At 35.9% G+C, this 26,531-nt stretch overlaps 2 protein-coding genes across 2 annotated transcripts; one reads left to right on the top strand and one right to left on the bottom strand.

The window, feature by feature from the left end:
- The first annotated feature begins 1,791 nt into the window (after positions 1-1,791).
- Positions 1,792-23,278, top strand: LOC125831736 (clathrin heavy chain 1-like). The gene is made up of 30 exons (XM_049510920.1): positions 1,792-2,049; positions 5,715-5,919; positions 6,449-6,537; positions 6,658-6,736; positions 6,892-7,019; positions 8,303-8,401; positions 8,491-8,599; positions 8,717-8,796; positions 8,895-9,122; positions 9,240-9,305; positions 9,877-9,993; positions 10,168-10,365; positions 10,492-10,608; positions 10,748-10,807; positions 16,638-16,724; positions 16,835-16,918; positions 16,995-17,129; positions 17,213-17,275; positions 17,354-17,458; positions 17,624-17,736; positions 17,818-18,070; positions 18,153-18,289; positions 18,368-18,646; positions 18,735-19,737; positions 19,859-20,344; positions 20,446-20,616; positions 20,704-20,889; positions 21,790-21,912; positions 22,487-22,597; positions 22,802-23,278. The coding sequence occupies exons 1-30, from the start codon at positions 2,005-2,007 to the stop codon at positions 22,967-22,969; spliced, it is 5,124 nt and encodes a 1,707-aa protein (XP_049366877.1). The 5' UTR covers positions 1,792-2,004; the 3' UTR covers positions 22,970-23,278.
- Positions 23,279-25,421: 2,143 nt separating this feature from the next.
- Positions 25,422-25,925, bottom strand: LOC125831374 (non-classical arabinogalactan protein 30-like). Its single transcript, XM_049510569.1, has one exon. It carries the CDS (start codon positions 25,923-25,925, stop codon positions 25,422-25,424), a length of 504 nt encoding a protein of 167 aa, XP_049366526.1.
- Between the last annotated feature and the right edge of the window lie 606 nt (positions 25,926-26,531).

Genomic DNA, 26,531 nt, shown 5'->3' on the forward strand with positions numbered 1-26,531 from the left:
TGCATAGAGAGAGTAATAAATAGGTAATTAAATTTCAACAAGTTTAAAATAAAAGGTTGAAAAAAAGAATTAGATAGACAACATATATTGAAAATTGAAAACATATAAATAATAATGGGCCCAAATGAGGTCAAACTTTCTTTTTGTCTAATAAACTAGTAGGTAATTAATGGTATTAAATTGTCCAATAATATAAATTTTAAAGGTACAACCATAAAAGAAGAATGTACAACACTATCAATCATATATCATTCAACACTTGTCATGTGCTAAGTAATAGTTATTCGCACTTATTATATATAGTAATAACTATAAGGACCCTACACAATCAACACTACTTATCTTTGACCTCTTATATTTACCCTTTAAGTTTTAGTATTACTTTAGTCTTTATTGTTGCAATTTAGTCTGATTTGTTTGTTTCGATGTATGCATGGATCGCATCAAATTATTGGACAAGTCATATATTTGTTTTGAAAGCATTTTCTTATTGGTTAAACCAAAAATCGATAACAAATATCTTGTTGGTTTGATTATCGATTTAGCATATTTAAAAATCGATAAATCAAACCGATAATACTTAAAACCGAACCGACCAATACACACCCCTAGTTGAACGGATCCATTATCCATTCCATCAGATTAAATCAGAAGATTGACAAATATGATAATAAAAAAGCTTTTGATCTCAAAAATTTCTTTTTTTTCATACACATTAGGATTAGGGATGTTCATAATTTGATTCAGAATAGTTTTTGGCTACAATCAAACTCAAATTAATTTAATTATTTTTTTAATTCTAAAAATCAAATCAAATTAATTGATATGTATTGGCTTGGTTCAATTGTTTATTCATTTTTAAAAATTTATCATTCATTGTTAACTTTGAATTGGAGTGGCTATAAATTTTTTGGACCGAAGAGATAATATCTTAAGATCCATAAGCTTATGATGAAAAATATATAATTACAACAACACATGTGAGGTAATTTCATAAGTTGGGTTTGGAAAGGGTGATATGTGTATAACCTCCTTACTTGCGAAGGTAGAAATATTATTTTCGGCAGACCATCGATTCAAATGATGCATGTAGAAAAAATAATAGAAATCATAAATAATACGATAAATAAAAATAAGAAAGACAACACATAGTAGTAAAATCAAAGAATACCATAGTAGGAGAATTACTACTAATAATATTGATAAGAGAAACTAGACAATACTTGACTATCTATTAGCCTTCTATCTTAATCGACCTTAATTTCCTCATATCAACGGTCATGTTCTATCTAATAACCTCTCCCAATACTTCTTTAGCCTACTTATACAACTTCTAAAATCCACAATAGCCAACTTCTCGCACCTCCTCACTAGGAAATCTGTATATCTCTTTTTTCACATACTTGAATCATCTCAATCTCGCTTCCTTCATCTTGTCCATCACTGGGGCCACTTCCACCTTATCCCATATATCTTTGTTCACGATTTTATCTCTCCTAATATGTTAACACATCCATCTCAAATTTTTATCTCGCTATCTACATTTTATGAACGTAAGAATTCTTAAACGACCAATTTAAGAGTTCGATTCATTTTTTTCTTAATAAAACCAAATATTATTATTTTTTAAAATTTACATTCAAATCAATTTTTTATTTAATTAAATTATTTTTAACCAAACCGTGAACATGAGGAGAGGAAAAGTAGAATTCAAAACCTCTTTCCCAACTTTTTTTTTTTGTTTTTCCAAATCCAAATTTCCATTTTCACTCGAAAAAAAAGAAGAAAATTCCATTTTCACCATTGTCGTATACTATCACTTTCCCCACTCCATCTCTCTCTTAAATAAGAACCCTCTTCCACCCCCTTTCTCTCTCTAGATCTCTTTCTCCTCTTTGTTTTCTCTCCGTTTCTTCCCTTTCCCCCCTCGAAGGGTTAGAGGGTTGCTTCTTCATCGGAGATCTCCCGTCGTTCCGTTCTCAATTCCGTTGAGATCTCGACATCATGGCAGCAGCTAATGCTCCGATCACTATGAAAGAGGCCCTAACGGTATCTATTCATATTATGTTTTTTTCTTCTTCTAATTTAACATTTTTCTCAACGATTTATTCAGCCGTGGTTGGATACTGATTGAGTCTTATTGCGAATTTAGATTAGCAGTCGAAATTGCTTTGATTTGATACTCTTTACTGAGAAATGTTGCTGAGAATTGTGATTTGTGTTGATTGAAGATCTGGAAACTTAATTAACATATTGTCTTCAATATTTGAGCTTTAGTTTCTGTGTGAATCCAAAATCTGGATTGAATTTGGTTTTTCAGAACGGCTGAAATATGACTTAGAACTGTGATATTTGCTCATTTGCCAGATCTATGACCTAGATTATTATGATATTTATTTTGGATGTAGACCTTAAGTTTCTGCAGTGAATTTGAATTCCGGATTGAATTTAATGTTCTTATTAGTATTTTTAGCAACTTATCACCAGCTAAATGTGGCTTAGAGCTGTGATCACTTCTCTACCAGATCTGAGACCTTATTTTTTTTTGGATTGAGACCTTTAGTTTCTATCTGAATCTAAATTGTGAAATGAATTTTGTGTTTTTGTTAGTGCTTTTGGCAACGTAGCATGTGTGAGATGTGGATCAGAATTATGATATTAGTTCCTTACCAGATCTATGATCCAGATTATGCAATCAATTTGGATTGAGAACTTTAGTTTCGATGTGAATTCAAAATTGGAATTGAAATTTCGAGTTCTTATTAGTTTTTCTGACAACTTAGCACTGTGAAATGTGAGTGACTTCTCTGGTTTTAGTTAATTTTGAGATCTGCAACAAAGTATATGGTAATATCGTGGAATTAGTCGAGGTGTGCACAATCTGGCCTGGACACCACAATTATCATAAAAATACATCTTGGATTGTCAAATGACAATTGTTTTTCTTTGAAAGTTTGAAATCTGGATTGAATTTGTATTAGTAGCAGTGTTTCTGGCCACAGTACGTATTAAATAAGTTCATTGCAAGAATCTGGATGGAATTTCATGTTCTTACTAATGCTTCTGGCAAGGTAGCCCATGTGGATTGTGGGTTAGAGATGTGATATTAGTTTATTACCAGATCTGTGACCTGGGTTATGGTATTGTTTTGGTTTGAGAACTTCATTTTCCATGTAAATTTAAAATCAGGATTGAGTTTCGTATTCTTCTTAGTGTTTCCTGCAACTTAGCACATGCAAAATGTGGCTTAAAATTGTGATTTTAGTTCATTAACAGATCTGTGACATATGATTTTGGATTGAGAACTTAAATTTCTATTTAAATTTAGACTTTGAATTATTAGTTTTATTAGTGTTTCGTGCAACTTAGTGTGTGCAAAATAAGCTCATTACAAGATCTATGACCTAGGTTATGATATTATTTTGTATTGATAACTTATGTTTATATGCATTAAAATCTCGATTGAATTTCATTTTCATACTAGTATTTTTTGCAACTATGTGGGAAATGTGGCTTAGAACTGTTATGATATTAGTTCATTATCACATCTGCAAGCTAGATTTTGGTATCATTTTGAATTGAGAACTTCAGTTTCTATGTGAACATAAACCCTGTTATTTAGTTTTATACTCTTATTATTTTTCCAGGAAATTAGTATGTGTAAAATGTGGCATAGAACTGTGAGAAATCATTCCAGATCTGCGACCTGGGTTATGCTATTATTCGGATTGAGAATTTCAGTTTCTATGCAAATTTAAACCTTGATTGATTTTGAATTGTGGTTAGAATTTCTTGCGCCTAATCATGTGTGAAATGTGGCTTAGAACTGTGATACTAGTTCATTACCAGATCAGTGACATTGGTTATGGTATTATTTTGGATTAAGAACTCAAGTGTCTGTGTGGATTTGAAATCTGGATTGACTTCAATTGTTATTTGTAACTGTTCCTGGGAACTGTGATTACTTATTGGTATCTCACCACAGGTGAAGTGTGGCTGTGAACTGTGATTACTTCATTACCAGACTATGACCTATTTTAGGATATCATTTGAATTGAGAACTTAGTTTCTACGTGACTTTAAATTCTGCATTGAATTTTCGGCTACATAGCATGTGTGAAGTCTGGCTTAGAACTGTGATAAGTCATTGCCCAATCTGCGACCTAGGTTATGATATCGTTTTGGATTGAGAACTCAAGTTACTACATGAATTTAAAATATAGACAGAATTTCATATTCTTATAAGTTGTAACTGTTCCTGGGAACTTAGACGTGTGAGATGTGCTGTGATACTAGTTCATCCAGATCTATGACCTAGGTTATGTATTATTTTAAATCCAGAGCTCAAGAGTCTGAATATGAATATAAAATCTAGATTGAATTTCGTAGTCTTGTTAGTGTTTGCAACTTAGCACGTGTGGCATCTGGCTTGTAGCTGTTATTAATTCATTACCAGATCTACTAGCTGTTCAACTTCTATACAATATTCTTGACACAAAAAACATTAGGTTGCAATGCAGTTCCATTTGATCTTCTGAGTAGTGTTGGCCCTGTCTTCAAAGCATCCCCCAATTCCTTTCTTTCCAAATTGTCCACCAAATACAGGATGGGGATGGGATTATTCTCCACCAATTCTTCTGTCTCTTACTTTCCTCCGTCTTGATCCAGAGACTTAACCGATGTGCTGTATGCTCAGGCATTAACCAACTGGTCTCTGTTAAATGAGGAACAAAGACCGCAACTGTGAGGTGACCTTGCAGTGAAGAAATAGATGGTTGCTTGTCTCTCCTGCCTCACTGGACATCAAGCACCTAGAAGCAACTTGAAACCCCTTTTGTTGCAATATCACATGTGTGAAGTCTTCTTTTCTAATTACTAGCCAAGCAAAACATTTGACCTTGGCAGGAGCCAAACCCTTCCAGACATAATTCCAAGGTTTTGACCTGTTTTAAGACTGCATACCTGTCTCTTTTTGTAAGTTCTGTTTACTGAGAACTTGTCATCCTTATCATGCTTCCATCTGATAGTATCAGGTTTTGTAGAGATGCCTGTAAAACCCTCAAGCACTTGCATTAATTCAACAAACCTGGCCATTTCCCAGTCTTTCAAGTGCCTTCTGAAGGAGATATTCCACCCCTGTTGGGATCATCTTTCCGCCAGTTTAGCGTTAGGTTCATTGCATATATGGTGTTTCTGGCACCTTGGCACGTACAAAATGTCGCTTAGAACTATGAGATTAGTTCATTACCTGATCCATGACCTAGGTTGTGATATGTGATTTTCAACAACAACGATAACTACGCCTCAGTCTCATACAAGTTGGGGTCGGTTACATTAATCCTGACCATGGTACTCCAATTAAAATAATCTCAGGCTAATATTATAAAAAATAAAAATGATTATCAATGAATCTTTTTCTTGATTACCTTTTCCTATAAAAAATCAAAATGTGATAATAAAATTATCATAAAAGTACTAGAACTTCTCTATAATTTCTACTGACATAAATTGAACGTGTGTAATGTGGCTAACAATTGTAAAGTTGCTATGATATTAGTTCATTCTCAGACATATAAATTGAACAACTCCTATGATATTAATTCATTCTCAGATTTGTGACCTGGATTATACTAATATTTTTAATTGAGAACTTCAATTTCTAAGTGAACTTAAAATCTGGATTGAATTTTGTGTTTTGTCCATCGGTGTTGCAGTTGCAAAGTATAGGGGTTAATCCGCAGTTCATCACGTTCACCAATGTTACCATGGAATCAGATAAGTATATATGTGTACGGGAGACTTCACCACAAAATAGTGTGGTGATTATTGATATGAACATGCCAATGCAGCCATTGAGGCGCCCGATTACGGCAGACTCTGCTCTTATGAATCCTAATACCAGAATTCTGGCTCTAAAAGGTATGAGATCTTTGCTAAGAGTTTTTAATTGTTGTTGCATTAGCTTAAGTTATTGGTTTGTCTAATTTTTTTGTAACAATGCTGGGCATGCTAGTGCTATTTTTTATTTATTAACTTGTTAGTTTGTTGGGTTATTCAGACTTTCAAGTGAAAAAACTTGATTTATTATTCATCACCTTGATAAACGAAAGAACTTCAGACTAGGCAAAAGATGAGAGGAATGACATCAAACATACTTTTGGTCATCAAAGTTATAAATAAAGGACATAGTGAGGTACTTTTTAAAAGAATAAAACAGGGAACATTGAGGTTGATTAGGATTTGACTTTGTTGTGTCATTGCTTTCCTTCTTGAGGATAGTTGAGTTGGATATCACCTTATTAATCGAGAGTCGCAGAAGTAGTATGATTAAAATGGTATCCGTTCTTCATTTTTAGGCGAAATGGTGAAGACACTGACCTGTCACTTCTGGTTTTCATTTTTTTATATGTTCGCTGACAAAGCAGTCCTCTCTCCTTTTTTCTTGAAGCTCAAGTTCCAGGAACTACTCAAGACCACTTACAAATTTTCAATATTGAGGCAAAGCAGAAAATTAAATCACATCAGATGCCTGAGCAGGTAATGGCTCTTCTATTTGATTATCTTCACTAATAAATTCATTTAGCTGCAGCTGTTATCAACCATCTGATCCTGCATTTATGATGGTGTTCATATACTTTCAATGCTTTGTTTGTTCAGGTTGTTTTCTGGAAGTGGATTACCCCTAAGATGTTAGGTCTTGTCACACAAACCTCAGTGTACCATTGGCCAATTGAAGGTAAGTTTTTCTTTTGTCAATCTTAATATTGCCAGCTTTTCTTCTTCCGTTTCGCCTGGAGAAGCTCTGTTTTATTTTTTCTTCCTTTTATTACTGTTTCAATTTTCTTTTAGATGGTTAACTGTCCCTAAGATTCCCAAATTCTCTTTGTACAGGTGATTCCGAGCCTGTAAAGATGTTTGATAGAACAGCCAATCTAGCTAACAACCAAATTATCAACTATCGATGTGATCCTTCAGAGAAATGGTTGGTTTTGATTGGTATTGCCCCAGGTTCGCCAGAGGTGTGTAATATTAAGCTATGTTGCTCATGAAAATCTTTGTCTTCATGTTTATTCTTTTAGCAGATTTTCTTCTCCCACTAGTATGGTCCTTACTCCTTAGTGTCATTAGGAAGGGGGGAAATATCAGGGAAGGTTTAATTGCTTGTTACCTTTTTAAAATCATGTGATTCTGCACATGTTCACATTGTGTCATTGTCCCTTAATTTGTTGCAACATTAATTCCATTTTGGCTTTTATTAAACTATTTTAAAAAAAAACTGGTAACACATTTCGTTAACATTAGTTCGAAGGCTGTTAAAAAAAATAGGAGTAAGCTTTTGACATGTACATTAAAAAGATCCCCTTGTAGCACTGTAAGTGCAAATACATCCCTAGATCGACAAAATAATAGTTCCCCCGAGACAAAAACTTCCAGAGACTATATAATGTCAAGAATGGCTTCACAATCATTTGCAGGGTTGTTTTGCACCCAAAAAAGAAAGAACACTATCCAATTTAATTTGATACTTAGAATGGAATATTCTGTGGTCCTCTAAACATCTAGAGTTCCTTCCCTTCAATACTGACCACCAAATGCATGCTGGGATCCTCTTCCACCAATTCTTTTGTTTGACTCCTCCAATATCACCACTCCAGCAGTGTAGAAGGAAGGTGGTATTCTTTGGCATAGTCCAGCTCATGTCAACCATGTTTAGAAACATGGACCAGAGCCGAGGGTGACTGTGAAGTGTAGGAATAGATGGTCATATTCAACTATTTCACTATGAAGGTTTTTTTATGTGATAAAATTGAGCCCCCAGGGATTTGGTCTAGTGGTAAGAGCGCAGTGTGTGATGTGTGGGTTAGGCACATGTCATTAGTTCGAAGCCTGCTCTAGGCAAAAGTCTAGTATTTAAGTGAATGGTAGAGGGGCGGGCCCATTATCCAATTTGATCCTTGAAAAAATGTGATAAAATTGCACTGCAAGAGTTTTGTTGCTGTGCTGTTGGATGTTTTCAACTGCAGCAAGTCAAAATGACCATCTTTGAGTTTTGAAATAGCAAAAAATAAAAATAATTTTTTTTCTGACACTCCAGCAAGAATTTGGGTACTTAAAAGGTAATCGTCCATTACTGGGAAATGAATCGAAAGAACTTTAAGCTCAATATATGCTATCTGTTGAACTTTGGAAGAGACATGTCAATTAATCATGATATTTATTATTGTTCGATGATTTCTCTTAATTTTAATGTTCAATGAATTTACTATCGTCATTTGGCTGTCCATTTTGATTGGTATTGTAGAAGCCCCAACTGGTCAAAGGGAATATGCAACTGTTCTCAGTGGATCAGCAACGCAGTCAAGCTCTTGAGGCTCATGCTGCATCATTTGCCTCAATAAGAGTAAGAAAAGTTCCTTTCAACAATTTCTTGATTTGTCAGGTAGCTTGCTTCCATGTTTTACTGCTCTGACTGTTGTTTGCTTGAACCAGGTACCTGGAAATGATAGGGATTCCATACTCATTTCTTTTGCCTCAAAAACCTCAAATGCTGGGCAAGTTACATCAAAGTTGCATGTCATTGAGCTAGGCGCCCAGCCAGGTGAGTACCTCTTTTTCTCACGACTACTTTAAGTTGAACATTGCTTTACTGACTCTATGGGAAGAACATCGCCTCGTATGACTCTGATCAGTTTTCTAACGAGTTAATAATTTGCAGGGAAGCCTTCATTTTCAAAGAAACAGGCAGATCTTTTCTTTCCTCCGGATTTTGCTGATGATTTCCCAGTTGCCATGCAGGTCTTTTTTCTTCTTGTCTATTATATGTGCTTTGTCTTTTCTTTCTGTGCTAAAAGAATTCAGTTTCTTGTAACACAGTTTCTCTGTTACTTCTGCAGATCTCTCATAAGTATGGTTTAATTTATGTCATCACAAAGCTTGGTCTTCTGTTTGTCTATGACTTGGAAACAGCTACTGCTGTGTACAGAAATAGGATCAGCCCAGATCCTATTTTTCTGACTTCAGAAGCTTCATCAATCGGTGGTTTCTATGCCGTCAACAGGCGAGGGCAAGTGTTGCTAGCCACAGTAAATGAAGCAACAATTATTCCTTTTGTCAGTGGCCAAGTAAGTATATTTTCTTTTCCTTTTGGTGCCATGTATATTGTTGTAGATGAATTTCCAGAAAATTTTGAAGAATCCATGATCATTAAAAGACAAACTTCTGTACAAATTTTGTTGCAGTTAAATAATCTAGAGCTTGCTGTCAATCTTGCCAAAAGAGGAAACCTTCCTGGTGCTGAGAATTTGGTAAGTGGAAACCTTGTTTCTCAATGCACTATTTTTTGATTACTTTGTTGACTAGATGGCGTGCCATCATTTCTTTAAATGGAGGGATTTCTTGCATGGGAAACTTCTTCATACTTTTAACCAGTATATACAGGCTGTTGCTCTTCAAAAATGCATCTTCTTTTTGTAGATTAAATATGAAAATTAATTAATTGGTTGTTATTGATATCATTTACAACCACAACAACATACCCAGTGAAATCCCATAAGTGGGGTCTGTGGAGGGTAGACTGTACGCAGACCTTACCCCTATCTCGTGGAGGTAGAGAGGCTGTTTCCGAAGGACCCTCGGCTCAAGTGCAGTATTTATCAACAATATTCTGATAAAGCAGTTGGTAAATCATCTGCTAGAACAATAGTCGGCAGGGCTAATGGTTTAATATTATTGTGAACTCTTGTCCTTTGATTGGTTATGGTTAGCAGTTGACAAATTTATCAAAATCAGTGGTTCTGATGGATTCAGAATGTTGGGAATTTATTGCTGTCTGCTATTCACAGTGATCTCACATCTATTAATTTTGTATTGCTTCAGGTTGTCCAGCGCTTTCAAGATTTGTTTGCTCAAACCAAGTACAAAGAGGCTGCTGAGCTTGCTGCAGAATCCCCCCAAGGCATACTCCGTACGCCGGATACTGTTGCTAAATTTCAGGTATTGTCTATGTTACCGAAACATGAAATAAAAGAAGCTATGTTACCAAATCCATGTTATTCCCTATCAGATTATTTGTTGCCCTTCAAGGTCACAGAGGTGCAAAATCAATTGAACATGTTTCTTAATGTCTCATCCTGTGGAAGGTAATGTGTCATGTTGTCTTATTTGCAGAGTGTTCCTGTTCAAGCAGGGCAAACGCCTCCTCTGTTGCAGTACTTTGGTACACTCTTGACTAAAGGGAAGCTCAATGCATTTGAGTCTTTGGAACTTTCACGACTTGTTGTCAACCAGAATAAGAAGAACCTCTTGGAGAATTGGTTGGCTGAAGATAAGCTTGAGTGTAGTGAGGAACTTGGCGACCTTGTGAAGGTTGATTACAGGATTTAACTTGAAGCGGATTTAATTTTTCTGTTGTTCACAACTTAAAATTGTTTTTTTCTTCATGCAAGCAATCTGTTGCTTAAGTTACTGATAGCAGTAAGTTTTTTGTTGTAGACTGTTGATAATGACCTTGCCTTGAAGATATACATCAAAGCAAGAGCAACACCAAAAGTTGTTGCCGCTTTTGCTGAGCGCAGGGAGTTTGACAAGATTCTGATATACTCAAAGCAGGTCAGTCATGCATGTGTTGATGTGGTCATTGCTGACTGCTTTTTAGTTGTTTGAGCTGCAATCTAGTGTTAGACAGTCTTATCGTTTCATATATCAGAACATTCAGAGATTGGTAATTCGATGTCTTTTGTTGATACAGGTTGGATATACTCCTGACTATTTGTTCCTGCTGCAAACAATTCTTCGATCCGATCCTCAGGTATGCCTGGAATGGTTTTACAAGTAATGATTTTATCAACTTCTCGCCTTTCTTTACAAGCTGCATGTCACGACCCAAATCTAGGGGCTTGTGATCTCACCCGACTTACTACCCCCCTCAAGCAAATCACATTGCTAATATCTAACATTCATAAAAAATGTAAAAGTAGTTGTAATATTGGACATTTCAACTCAAAAGTTGAATGGTATTTAATTGGTGACCAACATGCCCCGACAAGGGAAATACACAACATTCTAAAACAAAATCCCAAACGATACTAGACTGTCTAAAATTGAGCAAGTCATGAGCCATCTAAAATATGTCATGGTACTATGCTAAACGACGTGCGAGAGATGTCAAGGGTGATGCAGGCTCTAGTTGTGCCTACTGTGCTCAAAGGTAACTGTCTCTGCATCCAAAAATTTAAGCAGGCCCTTCCCGGCTAAATACACCATTATGATACTTAGTGTCTCTTCGACTACCTATTTAATGGTGGGACAAGAACTACTGATAAAACAACCTGAAAGGTATGAGCATGATAAAAATTTCATAAATTGAAATTGAAATTGAAATCTGAAACCGGACACCAAGTCTTAGGTACCAGCTATAACTGTATTAACTGAAAAGATATTCCTGCAACTGAAAACACTTCACTGTAACATGGTACAGGCTCATATTAATTGAAAACTAGTAACTAATGACTCTACATTCATGGAGGCTTCTTCCTCTTCTGTTAACACATCATGCATCAGAAGTGTCACCCTCACTTCCAAAAGACGAGCTGTGGATCTAAAAGTATGAAGGTTATAACTTCGGCAACCCTAACACAACGTACTTGCGAAGTGTTACTGACAAGGATCAGGTTACTTGAAAAACAAGTAAATAATGCGAAAGTGAAAATACGAAGATCTAGGACAAGAAGTTTATGATATGCGAAATTTCTCGAATAAAGTTCCCAAATTTCAAAATTAAGTGCTAAGAACTCTAGTTGATCTTACTATTCAAGCTTAGCGGATTAATACTAATTATGATACACATAGAGTCAATTCAAGAATTTAAGATCAAAAGTGATCTCGATCCCTATTTCAAAGAAATTAGAGACAATAATTAGTATAAGACTAATTACCTTCTTTAATTTACTTTAATAGAAACCAAAGATACCAAGTTAAGGATTAGTATTACCTCCTAACAAATGTTTCTGATAAGGTTGCAAGATTAATCCATAGTCACCACACACAAAGGTGTAAATGGTGAGAGACCTCTCAAACAATATTAAGAATAATGTTCTAATGAAGAATAACAAAATTCACCCCTTTATATAGGGGAAACCTATATAACATGAATATCGAATCCTACTTTTATGGAAATATTAAATAATAAAATCTAACTAGAAAACATTAAACTAGGGCGCTTTTGACCAAGGAAAACATATAAAAATAATCCCAAAAGTTCTTCCCAAAACTACCTACAAATATGGAAAGAAGTGCAATATATTCTCCGAGAATCACACGCCTAAACAGCCCCTTTTTGGGGTTGTATTTCAGCCATTATTGGCTTGAGTTGTAGCCCTTTCTGGGAAGCATTCTCACGTCCATTTCACCCCCCTTTGAGCATGAATTACAGCTCTTTTGGGTTTGATTTCTCAGCCGACTGTGTTCTGAAATTGTAGCTCCTCTTGGGTGTTTCAGCTCCTTTCTTGGGCTCCATGTAGGCATCTCCTCTTGGGCTCCATTTGGCCCCAATCTTCCTCCTCTCGGACTTGGATTTGGACCATAAAGTATGTGTAGCACTTAATCTGCTCATCATCATAATTCTTGGGCTCGTTTTTGGGCTTTTCTTTCCGGATAAACACCTTCTTGATCTCACATTGAAGCTCATCAACCTTGTCTTGCATCTCAAGTCCTTTAATAAAAGTAAGCCACCGTGAATGGTATCAGTTACCCTCACTCCCAATATTGGCATTTAACATAATGCAACATGACATTAAGTCAACTAAGCATGGGAAACAATTCAACATGTTCCAAAACAGGCCAAAAGGCACCATCATAGCCATACCAAAAAAATCACATAAGGCTAACTTTAGGAATTGGAGTTCACAACATACGTTGTAACTGGGTTTCAACTATGGTGATTAGGCACTTGTTTGCTCCCACAAGTACTTAGCCACAAAACAACTTTTAGGCATTCAGTTAAACACTTGGAATTCATGATTTAGTCAAAATTCACATTTAATAGGTTAGTTGTAACTTGCCCAAGCTATATATTGAATTCACTTCTTCAAGTTTCCCGGGTTTCCAACAACTCACAATATTTAAGTATTAAGGGATAAAATCATCAAATCATGTATAACTAGTTAAATCTAAGGCTTAAGTCATGAATTTAGTTCATTTAAGACCATTATTCACCAATTCAATTCATTACAATCAACCCCATCTCTATCACCAAACTCCTTTAATGTCATTAGTGGCTACTCACCATTCCATCAATAAATTCTCCAATAACTATGTTCAATACTCTGAAACAGTCGCTCTGGAAGCCAATGCTCAAACCTCTAGCCATTGGGCATTGATGATTATGGTGGAATCTTGGAATTTTCATGGTTCATGGGTGTTAGTTAACTTGAATTAACACAATACTTTATTGCAATCATAACTTGTATGGTGTAGTAGAATCCTTGGTTGCCCCTTCAAAAAGCTCTCAGAGACTTGCAAAAAAGTGATGGTGTTTCTTCATCCACGAAACTGGTCCATTCATATAAACATGTGCCTCATTTTATGGAACTTCTGTGCAAGCCCATAGAACGGGCAGTTTTAGCCTTTGTTTCATACTTGTTACTTCTGACACATCCAATTTACATTGTACAAATATTTACCAATAATAACTATACTTTTTATCAGCATCCACTCTTGAGTTGACATGAAAAATGAATAAAATAGTGTTATGGTCCCCTGTTATGGATCTAGTTATGGGATGCTGCAAGATAAAATCTGAAGTTTTCTTCCTACGGCCTATGGTGCTTGTTCGTTAAGAGAGAACCTACAATCTCTTTGAGTTAAAGTACTCAAAAACTTAAATTACTTTTCTGCCTATGTTTCTTTTTTTATTTTTATTTTTGAACTTGGTAAATTTGTATTATATCACAAAACAGTACATGGGTTGTACATGGGTTGTACTGTAACCTTATATACAAGTGTACTCCTGATTTCACTTCTCTACATCTAAATTGAGTCTAACACATCAATAATAGAGACAGTGTCATTAGAGTATAACTGATTACACCAAAAGACTAAAAGTAAAATGCAGTTTAGTTTAACTTTCTGCACATTGTTCTCTATGCTCTCAAAACATCTTGAATTCCTTTCTTTCCAAACAGCCCACCAGATAGCCCCCGGGATAATTCTCCATCTACCTCTGTCCTTAGCATGTACACCTGCTTCCTCCCAGCATAGTAATGCCTCAGCCACCTTCCTGGGCATTGTCCAGGAGACGCCTTTGAGGCTTAGGAATATTCTCCACAGATGATGGGTGTACTTGCAATGTAAAAATAGATGGTTAACAGTCTCAGATGTTTCACCACATAGGAAGCACTTGGAACACAAGGTTCTCCCCCTCTTCATAACATTGTCCTGTGTAAGGACTGCTTCCTTAGCCATTGACCAGACAAAAAAGGAGACTTTGTGAGGGATTCTGCTCTTCCATATTTGCTTCCAAGGCCAACTTGAGCACTGTTGATCTGTCTGATCCATCTACTTGTAGGATTTGTTGACTTTGAACACTCCCTTGTCATCTCCTGTCCACCACAATTTATCCTCACCTGGCTGTAGTCCAGTGAAAGTGTTCAGAGTGTTTAAAAATTCAGCAACTCTCACTATTTCCCAATCATTAAGGTTTCTTTTGAAAATGAAATTCCATCCTTGTGGTGACCAAAGATCTGCTATAGTGCTTTGTTGAAACATGATTAGGTTGTAGATGTCTGGATCTGCCTATATTTCTTGAGACAAACAAATGGTTTAAATACAACACTTATAAGATAACTATCCCTAGAAACTAGGACATGGCTTCCTAACAATACTGGAATGAAAAACTGCATTGTTACAGGAAAATAACTACTACCAAGTTGTTATGGTCCCCTGTTATGGATCTAGTTATGGGACGCTGCAAGATAAAATCTGAAGTTTTCTTCCTACGACCTATGGTACTGGTTCGTTAAGAGAGAACGTACAATCTTTGAGTTAAAGTACTCAAAAACCGAAATTACTTTTCCGCCTGTATTTCCTGTGAAAAACAGATAGTTTAAATACAGATAACTACCCCTAGAAACTAGGACATGACTTCCTAACATTAAATTGCATTATTACAGGAAAATAACTACTACTAAAAAGAAATAACTACTGCTGTAACTATTGGATGACTAAGGAGTGATAACAAATAGCTTCCGTTAGGCTGCCAAATGCATTTTTAAATTTGGAAAAATTTCGGGGTACTACATTCATTCAGCCAGTTTAACGGGATTAACTCATACTTTCTATGTCAAATTCAGCCCGATAGGTATTTCTTGCTTTCCTTTGATCAAGGGGAGAGTTTCATATTTAATGCTATATCACTCATGAATTATTCCTCTTCCGTCTCTACCCACCCCCTGCAGAAATCTCCGATGATCTTGAAAATTTTCTGATCCCAAAAATGCAAAGGCAACCCTACAATTTTTACCCAAGTTGAATTTTCTTTACTCCTTCTGCATCTCGTACCTATTATTGGATTCCACCATTGGATTATTCCTCCACTCCCAATCTCCTTCAATCACTTGCTCTGCTGTGACCCTCAGTGCAAACTCAAATAGAAAGAGTCCATTGCCCATTTCATAGATGTTCAAGCTGTGTGTTTGTTTCCACAGTCGATTAGCCCATCCCCTGATTTCTGACAGGGTCACTGTTTCTCCGGCTCTAAGTTCCAATGCACCCACCAAACTTCTCTTTAGCACTTCACTGTACTCCTCTGGATCATCGTTGATAAAGATTCTATCCCCTTTTAGAGCTGCCTTCTCTTTTTCAGCAAGTTTTGAATCTTTATTACCCCATTTAATGCTCCTTAGCACTGTAGCATATGGAATGTCTCTGCTCACCAGCCTGTGATTGCCCCCATTCATTAACTTTCTACGACTACTAATGAATCTTCCAACCTTTTCCGCAATGCTCAACCACCCTGAGTTAAAATTTAATTCAGGAATGATGATAACTTCCCTCCTCCTGCCTTTTACATTTATTAAACTGATGTAGCGCCCATATTTATTGTAGTTCCTCAAACGAAAAACTTCTGAGAAACCATCTTTTTTCTTCCATCTCTTCACCATATTCCACTTTGTCAATGATGCCTCCTGTAAAATCTGCACGATCCATTCCATTGACTTCTCATTAAAAGTCGTTCTCGTAATAGATTTTCTATTTCTTTCTGTCCAGTCGTACCAGGCTCCCGCCGTACCAGGTGTTCTTGTGATGTTGTAGGACTTGAATCCAACTGCAAAGTAAATACTATCTTCCATTTGAGCTCGCCTGAGAAAAGAAAAGGGAAGTGAAATCCGGTGATCAGAAGGATCACCGGAGGACGTAGGAGAGGGGGGTCTTACTGAGTTAGACCATTCCTCGGTTATTGTGTCTGAGCTTTTTTTGGTTCTTTTTCCTGAAGTATTATTCCTACATTGGAAAAGTTGCATCTTCTATCCTGAAACTAAATTTAAGCAAAGTAATTAGACAGGGCTTTTTCATCTCAAAAAAAATAATCAAGACATGGTGCTTAGTTTAGGATGAAGTCGAATAATTGTCTTTATGTGCAGGGTGCTGTTAATTTTGCGCTCATGATGTCTCAAATGGAGGGAGGGTGTCCTGTTGATTACAATACAATCACCGACCTATTTCTTCAGGTTAGTTACTGTTGATGATGCTAAACGGCTGATGTGGTTCAGAAGCCTTTGAATAATTTTTTGAGGTGCAATTTACCATTTCATAATGATTCTTTCTGTTTTGACATCAGAGGAACATGATCCGTGAAGCAACAGCATTTTTGTTGGATGTTCTGAAGCCTAACCTTCCAGAGCATGGTTACCTGCAGACTAAGGTATCTGTTCCCTTCTCATTAAGGGACATCTATCTGCTTATACATTTTGCTTTGGCTGTAACTTTCTTGTATACAGGTCTTGGAAATCAACCTTGTGACTTTCCCAAATGTTGCTGATGCTATATTAGCCAATGGAATGTTCAGTCATTATGATCGACCACGAATTGCTCAACTTTGTGAAAAAGCTGGTCTTTATATTCGGGCTTTGCAGGTTTGACTGGTTTTCAGCATTTTTGAGCTTAACTTCCCATAAGATATGACCACAATGTTGGTTAATTATGTATGTTTCTGCAGCACTACAGTGAACTACCTGATATCAAGCGCGTAATTGTTAATACACATGCCATTGAGCCTCAGGTCGGTATACTCCAGTGGTCGTATTGACTTACTGTTGAGGGTTGTCGGGTGTGTATTTATCTATGTTGTATGTTTCAGGCTCTGGTTGAGTTCTTTGGGACTGTCTCACGTGAATGGGCGCTTGAGTGCATGAAGGACCTTCTGGTGATCAATATCAAAGGCAACCTTCAAATAATAGTTCAGGTAGTTATTTACTTATTCCTGGAAAGTTTGGTGCTTGATATTTGCAAGCTGATGCATTATTGGTTCTTGAGAATTGTGACATACTTGTAATGATGTATCTGATTGGTTCTCGTGAATTGTGAAATACTGTAACAAGAGACTTGATTGTGCTTGCATTAATATCAGGTTGCAAAGGAATACTGTGAACAGTTGGGTATTGATGCCTGCATTAAGCTTTTTGAGCAGTTCAAGTCGTACGATGGGTTGTACTTCTTCTTGGGATCATATTTGAGTTCGAGGTGTGTACTCGTGCTAGGACATTTTGGACTGGGCTAATTTTACTTGTTCATCAATAAATGATTTTTTTGGGCCTTGTGCAGTGAGGATCCTGATATCCACTTTAAGTATATTGAAGCAGCTGCCAGGACTGGACAAATCAAGGAGGTTGAGCGCGTGACAAGAGAATCTAACTTCTACGACCCTGAAAAGACTAAGAACTTCTTGATGGAAGCCAAACTTCCTGATGCCCGACCTCTGATCAATGTTTGCGATCGCTTTGGTTTTGTTCCTGATCTCACACACTATCTGTACACTAACAATATGCTACGATATATTGAGGGTTATGTTCAAAAGGTTGGTAACTTCTTTTTAGTACTTGCTTTGTTGAAATGTTTCCAAACATGTGACTTACAAGCTTTAATACTTAATGTAATAGGTCAATCCAGGAAACGCTCCTTTAGTTGTGGGGCAGCTTTTAGATGACGAGTGTCCAGAGGATTTCATTAAAGGCTTGATCCTTTCTGTTCGTTCTCTGCTTCCTGTTGAGCCCCTTGTGGCTGAATGTGAAAAAAGGTTTTTGTCTATCTCTGTTACTACTACTTTAAGATTGTCAGTTTAATTTGTCTCTTAAACTTATCTATTGGTTGTCAGGAACCGACTGCGACTGCTTACACAGTTTTTGGAGCATCTTGTCAGTGAAGGAAGCCAAGATGTGCATGTACACAATGCTCTTGGTAAGATCATCATAGAGAGCAATAATAACCCAGAGCATTTCCTCACGACCAACCCATATTATGACTCTCGTGTTGTGGGTAAATACTGTGAGAAGCGTGATCCGACCCTTGCTGTTGTGGCCTATAGAAGAGGGCAATGTGATGATGAACTTATTAATGTAACAAATAAGAACTCTCTGTTCAAACTTCAAGCCAGGTTTGTTTTTTCTGTTAGTTTCCAAGTGTTGGTTTATCACTTATAAGATTTCTGAAGATGAATAATAACCCTATTATAATATTTATAGGTATGTCGTTGAGAGGATGGATGGTGATCTTTGGGATAAAGTTCTTATCCCTGAGAACGAGTTTAGAAGGCAGCTCATAGATCAAGTTGTCTCCACTGCTCTGCCTGAAAGCAAGAGCCCAGAACAAGTTTCTGCAGCTGTTAAAGCGTTCATGACAGCTGATCTTCCTCATGAACTGATTGAGCTTCTTGAAAAGATTGTGCTCCAAAACTCTGCATTTAGTGGGAACTTTAATCTGCAGAATTTGCTTATCTTGACAGCCATTAAAGCTGATCCATCTAGAGTTATGGACTATATCAATAGGCTTGATAATTTTGATGGTCCCGCGGTTGGGGAGGTTGCTGTTGAAGCACAGCTCTATGAAGAAGCTTTTGCAATCTTCAAGAAGTTCAACTTGAATGTTCAGGCTGTCAATGTTCTGCTTGACAGCATCCGTGATATAAATCGTGCTGTGGAGTTTGCATTCCGAGTTGAAGAAGATGCTGTTTGGAGCCAGGTTGCCAAAGCTCAACTCAGAGAGGGATTAGTGAGTGATGCTATTGAATCATTTATTCGGGCAGATGATGCTACCCAATTTTTGGATGTCATTCATGCTGCAGAAGATGCAGATGTTTATCATGACTTAGTGAAGTATTTGCTGATGGTAAGGCAAAAGACTAAGGAGCCCAAGGTTGACAGTGAACTCATTTATGCTTATGCTAAGATTGATCGATTGGGCGAAATTGAAGAATTCATTTTAATGCCAAATGTTGCTAATCTACCAAATGTTGGCGATCGCTTGTATGATGGAGCGTTGTATGAGGCTGCAAAGATCATATTTGCTTTTATTTCTAATTGGGCTAAGTTAGCAAGCACTCTTATAAAGTTGAATCAATTCCAAGGTGCTGTTGATGCAGCACGTAAAGCAAACAGTGCAAAAACATGGAAAGAAGTCTGCTTTGCTTGTGTTGATGCTGAGGAGTTCCGCTTAGCTCAAATTTGTGGGCTTAACATTATAGTGCAGGTAACTTCTGCTTCTCTCTTCTATTGTGCTTGCCAATATGTCTTTTGAACTTGCTCATTGAAAATGTCGGGAGATCTTCTGGACTACTGGTGATAGGTGGTATCTTTTTTTGATTTTGCAGGTCGATGATTTGGAGGAAGTGAGTGAATTTTACCAAAACAGAGGATGTTTCAATGAATTGATCTCTCTTATGGAGAGTGGGCTTGGGTTGGAGCGCGCCCATATGGGTATCTTCACAGAACTTGGTGTTCTATATGCCAGATACCGTCATGAGAAGCTCATGGAGCACATAAAATTATTCTCCACCCGTCTCAACATTCCGAAGCTTATTCGCGCCTGTGATGAGCAGCAACACTGGAAGGAACTCACATATTTGTATATCCAATATGATGAATTTGATAATGCTGCCACTACTGTTATGAATCATTCTCCAGATGCTTGGGATCATATGCAGTTCAAAGATATCGTCGTGAAAGTTGCTAATGTGGAACTTTATTACAAGGCCGTCCACTTCTATTTGCAAGAGCATCCTGATCTGATTAATGATCTTTTAAATGTTCTAGCACTCAGGGTGGACCACACACGTGTAGTGGATATAATGAGAAAGGTCTCACTTGTCATTGAAACCCTTTACTTACAAGGATTTTCTTGCTTACTTTTTGGTATATGTTCGTATTAACCCTTCATATTTTGTGGGAATGATACCAGGCGGGTCACCTTCGCCTAGTGAAGCCTTATATGATTGCTGTTCAAAGCAACAATGTTTCTGCTGTGAATGAGGCCCTTAACGAGATATATGTTGAAGAGGAAGACTATGACAGACTACGTGAATCAATTGAATTGCATGATAGCTTTGATCAGATTGGGCTTGCACAGAAGGTGATGGCTGGTTGCACTAAGTTGTCTTTCTTCGTAGTTATCATATGCCTGATAATAGTTCCATTTCTTGTTTTTCTGTTTGAGCAGATAGAGAAACATGAGCTCCTTGAGATGAGACGTGTTGCTGCTTCTATTTATAAAAAGGCTGGTCGGTGGAAGCAATCCATTGCTCTATCAAAGAAAGATAATCTTTACAAAGATGCAATGGAAACAGCCTCACAATCTGGGGATCGTGAACTTGCTGAGGAGTTGCTTGTTTACTTCATTGAACAGGTATCTGTGGTTAGGATTCAAGATTCAGCCGTACCTATCCTCCATTTCTTCCCCCAACCACTACCAAGTATCAACTATGTCATAATCTAAAAATAGTTGGACTAATTAAATGATTCATCAATATCCGTTTTGCTCAATTTGGACTTGTTTGATTCCAATACTTTGGAATCTTCCAAGAGAACTTACAGGTTTTCTTACTCTCAGGTTCTCTTGGTCTCATACTTATTATCACTAGGGCATAAAATCTTTAAACAAACAAAAAAAACTTTAGCAAGTACTAGACTTGATGCAAATGTTTCAACTGGGCTATAAGCTTTTATCCCAACTAGTTGGTATCATCCCTCCCAAAAAAACCATGAAGTTACTGAATGCAAATGTTTCAACTAGACTCTGGGGCATTTGCATCTAAGATAACACATGAGTACATAATTACTGTTATAAATCATGAAGGTTAGGTGTGGTTGTGGGGATAAATATTCTGGCACCTTGGAGATCCTAGTAATTTGTTATTTGAACCTTTTATAGTTAACATTTCTCAGACTTGTAATCAATGAAGCAATTTAATCTCGAACTAGTTGGGATCAGCTATATGGATCCAACTAGACTATTTTTCTGTTGGCTGTAAATCACCACAACCCTCATTTATCTGGCTTGGTACTGGCTATGCTTTCTGGGGATCGCATATGCAGAGTTGTCATCAGCAACTAAAGAACGAAGGGATTTTTTTTGCTTGGGAAGTAGATCATATTAAATTTTTCTTGGAAATGATATTGCTAGTCCAAGAGTAGAGTAACTTTGATTGCATTAATTTTGCATTTGGTTAAAGCTCATCTAATCTGTAAATATTTACTGTGGTGGAAAATGCATTCAATCTTCTAATTCTTTTGTGTGCTTTTGCAGGGAAAGAAAGAATGCTTTGCATCATGCCTATTTGTTTGTTATGATTTGATCCGCGCAGATGTTGCCCTTGAGTTAGCATGGATGAATAATATGATTGACTTCGCGTTCCCTTATCTATTACAGGTACCCTCTGAACTCCTTTCCTTCCATGTCTGTTTATGCAGTCTTGCATGTGCCTATTTCGTCCTCTGCTTTTTGGTTGTTGTGCCCTTTCGTCTGGTAAACGTATTGATAATGCCTTTTAAATTTTGATGGGTGTCACGCAACAAATTGAATTCTCTTATATTGCGTCCATAGCATCATGTGGTATATATCTTTATAGTAGACTTCTGTGCAAGTAAATCCGATCTCCAATTTGAGACTAGTATCAGTCACTTGTTTGACAAGTCTACATCCTAACCCTTGACCTGCCCCAGCATCTTTGAAACATGATAATTGTTTTTTTCAGTTATTAGAACATACTTATTTTTTTCACTAACCTCTGTATAGTGCTAGTCCTGTTTTATATATTTCATTATGTTTGAGGGGAAGTATGTGAAACTTTTCATGACTTTTTAGATATGCCTCTCTAATAAATACCTTCTACCTTCTCTTTTGTTCCCCCTCGTCATTTTGCTGTCTGCCTTAGGCTTTTTGATTTTTTAGTAGTTCAGTGCTATCTGCATCCACATTCTAATTTGGGTCCTCTCTGGCACAGTTTATCCGTGAATACACTGGCAAGGTAGATGAGCTGATAAAAGATAAGATTGAGGCTCAAAAAGAAGCAAAAACCAAAGAGAATGAAGAGAAGGATGTTATGAAGCAGCAGGTAGTTATTGACTTGTCTATGATGAATGTATTTTGCCTATTTTCCTTCTTTTTAGCCTTGGAGGTAATAGAAGTTGCAGATTGTTTTGGTAATGTCATGACAAGCACCACATCACATGCATGGCTGTGGCAAATTGACCATCTGTTTTACGCAATTATCTTCTCGACCCGGTCTTGCTAATCCTGTTCATTTTTTTGGTTGCAGAATATGTATGCTCAGCTGCTTCCTCTGGCTTTGCCTGCTCCGCCAATGCCAGGTATGGGAGGTGCTGGTATGAGTGGAGGTTTTGCTCAGCCGCCACCACCTCATATGAGTGGAATGGGAATGCCTCCGATGCCTCCATTTGGCATGCCACCAATGGGTTCCTACTAATCTGACGGTGTAACCCCACTGGTGAAAACAAAGCATTATGAAGAAAGGACACAATCGGGCTTTTTAAATTTTATTTTATTTAGTCTTCCCCTCTGTTCTTTCTCCGGTACCTTGCAGTTAGTTGCGGAAAGGAGGGCACAAGTGGAGACTATGAGAAATAATTGTTTCTGTTGTGTGTCATAGTGTGTTGATATCTCCTTGTAATATTCTTTTAGAAAAGGCATTTTTTGCAGTTAGGCACTAAGTTGAGGATATTTTGTAGACAACTATGTAAAGATGCACTATATTGCTTTAACTGGTTTTTCTGGGGTTGGTGTTTAATTTTTTCCAGTTTTCAATTGTTGTAATTTTTCCAGGTATCCTTTTGGATAAAATCATGTTGAATGCTTTCTTTAGTATGTTATCACCAGTTGCTGTAAATGAAAGTATTGTGCTTCTTGTTTTCTATTTGATCTGTGACGAAATTTAGTGGCTGACTAAACTGAGTGAGTATTATTTCTCTTTACTAGTTGTATAAAAAGATGAAAGATATATTTGACTACGTCCATAAAGATGTTATATGGTCATTTTGATCAACTTACCTCTATCGCCTGAATGATGAATTGCCATGAAAATCAGTATTAATTACAACAGGTCAAGTTGCAGAAGTTCTGTAAAGGTAAATTTGCTGCTGATATTTTTTCGAAAAGTGAGCAGTTATTATTTTCATAATTGAGTAATTACTTCTGATAATTATGGGTTAGTGTCAGTGTTACATTACTATATAAGAAGAGGGAATAACTACTATATAAGAAGTCAACTTGTGTTCCAATAAGAATAACTACTATATAAGAAGTCAACTTGTGTTCCAATAAGAAGAGGGAATAACCAATATATTAATAAAAAGAAATGACATATAAAATGAAATGGAGAGAGTATTAGTTTTTGAAAATGGAAAAGGACAAAACACATATAAAATTAAAAGACATAAAAAAAAGGTGGTTTAACTCTTAAACATAAAAAGTAACATATGTTATTAAAAACTTTAATAAAAAGTACTATAATTTACAATAAATAATAACTTAAAATATCTACAAGACAACAAAAAAAGACTAATTTTTGTACTGCTTGTGTCACATAAATTAGGATTCGGATGATTTTAAAATTTTAATTTTGGTTATACATTATAAAATAGCCGAAAAATTGAATGATATCATTTTTTAAAAAATAACCCAATGAATCGTCCTATCGATAACCCTAATGTTACTTCTACTTTGTTTATTTTTACTTAAATTTAGAAAGATATGCTTCATTTATACCCTTAATCTTATCGCTACATTTATTTGCTATTTAAAATTGAAATTAAAAAGACAAATGACAAATAAGTTTCTATATTAGCTCACTTATGAGCAAAATATATTATAACAATCTTTACTAATTTTATAACAATACATAAACTATACTCCCTCCGTCCCATATTAGATGGGCACTTCCAACTTTACACGGTGATTAAGAAATCATTAATGCATTGGAAGACTTCACCATTTTGCCCTTTGTTTATATCAATGCACATTGAAATGAGTTACAAAAAATACACATACAATATAGGAATGGTCATATTAATTGTAGGGGTAAAATGGAAAATAATTAATTAATTCTATCCTAATTTAATAAGTGCTCAAATAATATGAAAAAAATATTTTTAGTAAGATTCTCATCTAATATGGGACGGAGAGAGTAACAATATAACTTTATTAATGTTGGGCCCGACAGCGCCCGGACTTTCTTTACTAGTATATCTAGAAGGTGAAACTGTATGCTCTAAATTATTAGGGTTAATGATAGTACAAAGGACTACTGCGTCTTTGCTTTTTGCTTGGACTAGAAGAAATAAAACTTTTTATTAAGAAGATATATAGGGCAAGCCAGATTTTTGTGTTACTTTCAGCTAACCTTGCATTTTAGCTGTTGTTTAAGTTAAAAAAATTTGCCCCAAAACAAACTCTGAGATTAAAGTTGACAATCGTTTTCTATTATATCCTTAATATTAATGAAATTGTAGTTATTTTAATACTGTTAAATTCTTCAAATAGACCTAATAAATAAAGGTATTTTAGTAAATCATAGGAGTACCTTATACAGTTATTTTAAACTATATATACCTTTAACATTAAAGTAGTAGTTCTTTAATATTACTAAATTCTTATTATACCTTGTATTTATTGTTTTTCTCAATGAATTATGGAAAAAACTAAGGTTGGCACATATATCGGACAAAAGTCATAAGAACAAATATCATACAATTGAGGTTTTAGGTATACAGGACAAAATTATAGCACTAGAGACTCTTGTAAAACATTATCGGACCATTGAAAAATTATCAAAACCATAACAAACTTAATGTTGTATTAAACATCCTGCTAGAAAAGAATGTGATATATGATGATTGATTCCACAGCACGAATCGGACAACTTATTTTGGAGGGCAATCTGTTGGTCGAAAAGCCAAAGGACCAGCAGTATAAATTACAGCTTTATAATTACTTCTATCAATAACTTTATCATCAAATCTTAGTGGTGCACCATTGATTCCATAATTAATATTACTAAAAACATTGCATTTTTCTTGTGGAGAATTAACCAATTTCACACGACAAGATTGAAGTGGATGATCAAGATAAGAATGTCCCATTTTATAACCTTGTAACTCTGCATAAAAATAACCATATTCATTTGTCTCAAATGCCTTATAAAAATTCACTCTTTTCTGGTAGTTTTTGCATATGACACTAATTTTAGCAGATGCAATTGGCTTTGCCCCTAATAATGACCATGATCCATAAGTATCACAACTTTGACAGTACACCATGCCTTCAATCACCACAGTCGTCTCAACGGGCTGGGCCGGGCCATGACCATACCCGAATGCTAGAAGGAGTGACGATACGAATAGGATAACTTGGATTTTAATAGCCATATCTTGTGTGAAATTAATTTTTTGATGATGTTAATGACATTTGAAATGATTATTCCTATGTATATATAGTTGTTATTTGGTATGGAATTGACATTTTTTGTTGATTAATAACGTGAAGGCCACTATTGTGTTTGTTAGAGTTGAAGGCTCATATATCCTTAAGATTGATTAACGTGATGACCATTTTCTCAAGTTTATAATCACATTGATATAAATATAGTTGAAGGAGTTGACTTATCTGTTTATTAATAACGAATAGGAATTAGATAGTGCCGAGACAAATTTAGGATTTAAACTCGTATTTTCAAAATTATGTGTTCAGACCTATTTATTAAAATTTCAGTGCATTTTTACGTATAAATCAATACTTCATATCAAAATTACTGGATTCATATTAATTCAATATCACAACACACCATTCGCCCCTGATGGTTAGAGATTGTTATTTACATTATTGGTGTAGTTTAACATGTGATAGTAGATAGTTATTATTTTTATCACATTATCAATTAATATTTATCAAGAAATATAACAAATTACTTGATTAATAATTATTTTGTACATCAATGTCAATGCACAAAACTTAAAGTTTTCTACAAATATAAC

Source organism: Solanum verrucosum, unplaced genomic scaffold (assembly GCF_900185275.1).
Source record: "Solanum verrucosum unplaced genomic scaffold, falcon-dt-bn FXZP01000049.1, whole genome shotgun sequence".
Lineage (NCBI taxonomy): Eukaryota > Viridiplantae > Streptophyta > Magnoliopsida > Solanales > Solanaceae > Solanum > Solanum verrucosum.